Genomic DNA, 5039 nt, shown 5'->3' with positions numbered 1-5039 from the left:
GCTGTATTCAGGAGTATCAATATTGGGAAAAGTAGAGGAAGATGATGTTGGTGTCTCTGGCACAGACAGTGCTGTGGGTGAACCAGTTGCATTGGTAGACTCCATTTCAGAGGAATAATCACTCTGTACAGGAGGCACATTGAAGCCAACTGACTCTTCGTCTGGACTGGACTGGTCACAAAGTATCTGCAGGCTTTGATATAATAACATCTAAAACAGATTCATCTTCATCATCTGAGCTAGAAATGTATTCTACCTCGACTCTTGTCTGCGTCTGTGATCGGGTCTTTGGTCTGGTAGGCTTTAATGGAGCTGGTGTTGGTTTATCCATTCCTGTTATATAACCTACTGGTAATATATGATCCCGATGCAATGTTTTAGCTGAATCATTTCCTTTTTCAGGTTTCAGCCTGTAAACTGGTATGTCTGGTAACTTTTCAATGATGATAAAAGGTTCAGATTTCCAACGGTCAGCCAATTTATTCTTCCCTTTAAGGCCTAGATTTCTAATTAACACTCTGTCTCCTGGCTGTAGCACAGAATTGGTTATTCGAACTTTCTTGTCATATCTTTGTTTGTTGGCAGCTCCAGACTTTTCAGATTCGGTTCTTGCCAAATCATAAGCTCTTTTAAGACCATGACGAAGATTCTCCACATATTTACTGTGAGTGTGATTGGAGTTGCCATTAGGATGTAAATCAAAACAAATATCAATCGGCAAGCGGGCTTCTCTTCAAAACATGAGGAAGTAAGGAGAGTATCCAGTGCTATCATGCTTGGTACAATTGTATGCGTGTACCAGGGCACTGACATGCTTGCTCCAATTAGTTTTCTTTTCACTCTCCAACGTACCAACCATATTTAACAGTGTCCGATTAAACCTTTCCGGCTGAGGGTCTCCTTGTGGGTGGTATGGAGTTGTGTGTGACTTTTTGATGCCCAAAAGACTTGTAAGTTCTTTAATTACCTTACTCTCAAACTCCGGTCCCTGGTCAGAATGGAGCCTTTTCGGCAGTCCGTAGTATGAAAGTACTGTTGCCATAATACTTTTGCAACGGTAAAGGCAGTCTGATCTTTGGTTGGGAATGCCTGAGCATATCTGGTAAAGTGGTCTGTTACTACTAGTATTGACTTCTTGCCACTACCATCAGGTTCCAAGGAAAGGAAGTCCATACACACTAACTCCATAGGTCCACTGGTCACAATACTATGTAGAGGTGCACTTTTTGACGGCAAAGATTTTCTGGCTAGGCAACGGCCACAGTGTTTGATCCACTCTTCAATATCCCTTGACATTTTTGGCCAGTAGAATCTTTCTCTAGCCAGCGCTACTGTGCGTTCTATGCCATGATGACCCAAATCATTATGTAGCATGGTTATGGCCTTAACTCGATATTTCTTTGGCAAAAGTAGCTGTTCCATTTTGCTCTGTAGCAATACTGCACCTAGCCCGTCTCGGCACGCATCCACATGAAGCACAAATGGCTTGCTTAGGTCAGCATAAGCCAAGACAGGTGCAGACGATAGCTTGGTTTTAAGTTCTTCAAAGGCCTTATTACATTCGCTGGTCCACAGGTTAGCAAATGGCTCTGAAGACTTCCTCAAATTAGTGTTTTGTACTCTTCTGTTTGGTTTACCACGTTTAGGCGCAAAGGCATACTTGCTGGCTAATGCATGGAGAGGAGCAGCAATTCTGGAATACCCCTCAACAAATCTTCTATAGTATCCGGTCAAGCCAAGAAAACTTCTTAAATCTTTGGCTTGTCTGGGGGTAGGCCATGACTTTACACTGGATACCTTTTCAGGATCGGTCTGGATTCCATTTTCGCTTACAATATGCCCAAGATAAGTCACGGACTTACAGAAAAATTTACATTTTTCAGGTGAAACCTTGAGTCCAAACTCTTTTAAGCGGTCGAGAACTTTGGTAACACGATGTTCCATTTCCTCTACCGTTTTAGAGAAGATGATGATGTCATCCATATATACCAGGGCTTCGATGAAATTCATCCCCGACATACAAGATTCCATCAGTCTTTGAAAGGTTGAGGGTGCGCCCTTGATCCCCTGTGGCATTCTCTCAAATTCATAAAATCCAAGTGGACATGTGAATGCAGTTTTCTCCTTGTCGGTCCCTCGCATTGGAATTTGATAGAATCCTGACTTAAGGTCAATGACGGAAAACCACTTTGACCCACTCAGGCAGTCTACTGCGTCTTGGATCAACGGCACTACATATTGGTCAGGAACAGTCCTTGAATTCAGTTCTCTATAATCTACACACATCCTTAAAGAACCGTTCTTTTTTCTCACTAAGACAATAGGAGATGCGAATCGACTTTTTGATGGTTTAATGATACCGTTATTGAGAAGTTCTTGAATGTGATTCTGTAAGTCCATCAGGTCACCTGGGGGTACTCTTCTTGTTCTTTCTCGAAAAGGTGTTGAATCTGTCAGGTTTATTTCGTGTTGCGCATTAGTGGTTAGGCCAAGGTCCCATTCATGTTTCGCAAACACATCCAGTCTTTCCTGAAATCTAGCTAACATTCTGGTTTTGACCTCACTAGGAATATCTGGTCCCCATTCGAATGGTAGTTTACCAACATCCGAGACATGACAGGAAGCATTGGTTGGGGAACTTGAAATACTACTTGGAATTGTAGCCTCCGCTAAAATAGTTCCTTTATATATACATATGTCTTGATTACTGTCGTTTCTAACATCAATATTTACACTAATACGTCTACCTCTAGGTAATGGTTTTATACAGATAGTGGGTTGCAATTTTGCTTTAACTTTATGATTGGAGTCTATTATGACGGTTACTTCACCTGGGCGTTTTCTGATTATACCCTTTACTGTCTTTGTGCAACCAGCATGAATAACAACAGTACCTGCAGACTTTATTATCATGGGTCTGTCCTGATCATCTGCACTGCGGTAAATAGCTGCACATCGGGCACTAATGTGAAGTTTTCTTAAATATTGGTTACCAGCCTTCTTCTTACACTCCTGGCGAAGTTGGTTGAACAGTCCGGTATTGGTGCCAATAATTACCTCATGTGAATTAGGAGTGTCAGGAACTACCAGAACCAGAGCTTCAAAATGTTTACTAGTTCCAGCAAATGAAGATGGAAACGCAATCCCAACCTTGGTCCAGCCAAGGTATGGGATCTTGCCTCCACCACCATGCCAGAGGACTAGGTCCGTTAATGGAAGTAATTTCTTCTTTAGCTTCTCAAATACCGAATTATTAATGGTTGTAACTTGCGAACCACTATCTAGAAGGCAACGCTGTTTAAAACCATCGATGAAACATTCTTCTGTGACACTTTCTCCCACCAGTCCCAGAGGAATGTCACCTAAGGGTGGGGCTAATCCTGCTTGTTCGACATCTGTTTGCCCCTTCTCAGATGTCCCTTGGCGTTTCCCTGCTGGTGAAGATGACTAATTAGTTTTCCATTCACTAACGCCGCATTTGCTTGGTTTGCACAACTACGCTTCATATGTCCATCTTGACCACAGTTGTAGCAAAACCTCGGAAGATCCAAGCTTTGGTTGGTTCGCCGTTCTCTACTTGGAGGCGGCTGACTTTGTTGTTGTTGATTTACATGAGCGTTACCTAATGTAGAATGTTTCAACATCTTTTCGATTTTGCTCATCCTTTCTGCTAAATCATTGTTGCTGACAGTATGTGCTGCTGCAACAGAATTTCGGCTTTGACCCTTAGCCTTTTCTTGTTTATTTGACGTCTCTTCCTCCCATCGCCTGACTTTACCTAGTAGAGTCAGGTATGTTGGTGGTGTTTCGTGAAGCTCTCTTAAACGGAGGTCTACTAGCAGCAGTGGCTCATAGATGATTCCTCGAATGAACTGTTTTAGTATTACAGCATTCATCTTATCTTCTGGAATACCACCCTTCTGCAGAACATGTCTCAGGGCTCCCTGTAGACGACTTAGGTAGTGAGAGGGTGTCTCCCCTGCTTTTTGTTCAATGGCAAAGAATTGGTGGAACAACTCTTCACCTGTCAGTGTAGATCCATACACTACCTCTAGGGCTTGGAGATAGTCCTTCGCCGTAGCTGATGGATTTTCTCTCCGCAGGTCGTCGATTACTTCTAGGGCAGGAGAGCGCAGCGCCTCCCTTAGTCGTCTTCGCTTTTCAGCTTGCGACACCTCGGTTTCAGCTTCTTCTATGAGGGCTTTTGCCTGTGTTTTCCACACATGATATGGATCCTCGTCTTTTCCGTGCACGGTGCTCCCAGAAAATACCCTTAACTTTCTATAACTTATGGACAAACGTGCCACATCTAGTAGCTCTTTCTGAGATGATGCCAGAGTTTGATTGGATGGGGCAGTGGATGTGGACGGCCCTGGTTGAGGATTGGCTGTGATTATAATAGGGGTGAATTCAATAAGGTCACTCTTTTCAGAGACTTCAATGGTTTCAGGAATGGTTAAATCAATTGTCTTCACAGAAAGTCTGGCGAGAACGAAAGTTTTCTGTAAATCATGCCTATCGACCTCATTCCTTCTCTTGACCTCCTCCACTGGCAAAGCAGCACACAACTTTATAAACAGCCTAGAAGTAGCCATTTTTGTTCTTGGTGCTAAAAGTAAAATACATTTATCAATGGGGTAACTTACACTATTGGCCCAATCAGTTGCATATTCTACTAATTTTGACATCTTGGCTCTTAATACAGCTAAATAGAAATAAATAAAACTCTTAAATACACTATAATACCAAAGAATGAATTGTGTAAATATACAAGACGAATTCCCGGACGAGCCCCCAATTTGTAACCCGAGTTTCCTTGAAAAACCAAATATTCCAGGACAATATTACAAATAAATAATAATCCAGGAAGACGCCTTGTTAAAATATATATACTAAGTATTTATTTGAAAATAAAAAATGAATTGGTGAGATTTGATTTCACAATATGAATAGAATCTAGGTTGCGCAAATTCTTGATCGCGAAATTGTTCTTTCTTGTCCAAGTGTTTCCAAAAGAGTTTTAAAAAGAAGTTCAATGT

At 41.9% G+C, this 5039-nt stretch overlaps 1 protein-coding gene across 1 annotated transcript; it reads right to left on the bottom strand.

Moving 5' to 3' along the window:
• Positions 1 to 3337: 3337 nt before the first annotated feature.
• On the bottom strand, positions 3338 to 5031 carry LOC117104457 (paraneoplastic antigen Ma3 homolog). Its single transcript, XM_033245306.1, has one exon. The coding sequence runs from the start codon at positions 4686 to 4688 to the stop codon at positions 3375 to 3377; it is 1314 nt and encodes a 437-aa protein (XP_033101197.1). The 5' UTR covers positions 4689 to 5031; the 3' UTR covers positions 3338 to 3374.
• Between the last annotated feature and the right edge of the window lie 8 nt (positions 5032 to 5039).

This window comes from Anneissia japonica, unplaced genomic scaffold (assembly GCF_011630105.1).
Source record: "Anneissia japonica isolate Jap-2015-1 unplaced genomic scaffold, ASM1163010v1 scaffold288051_len111034_cov203, whole genome shotgun sequence".
Lineage (NCBI taxonomy): Eukaryota > Metazoa > Echinodermata > Crinoidea > Comatulida > Comatulidae > Anneissia > Anneissia japonica.
This window is presented reverse-complemented; position numbering and strand designations above follow the sequence as displayed.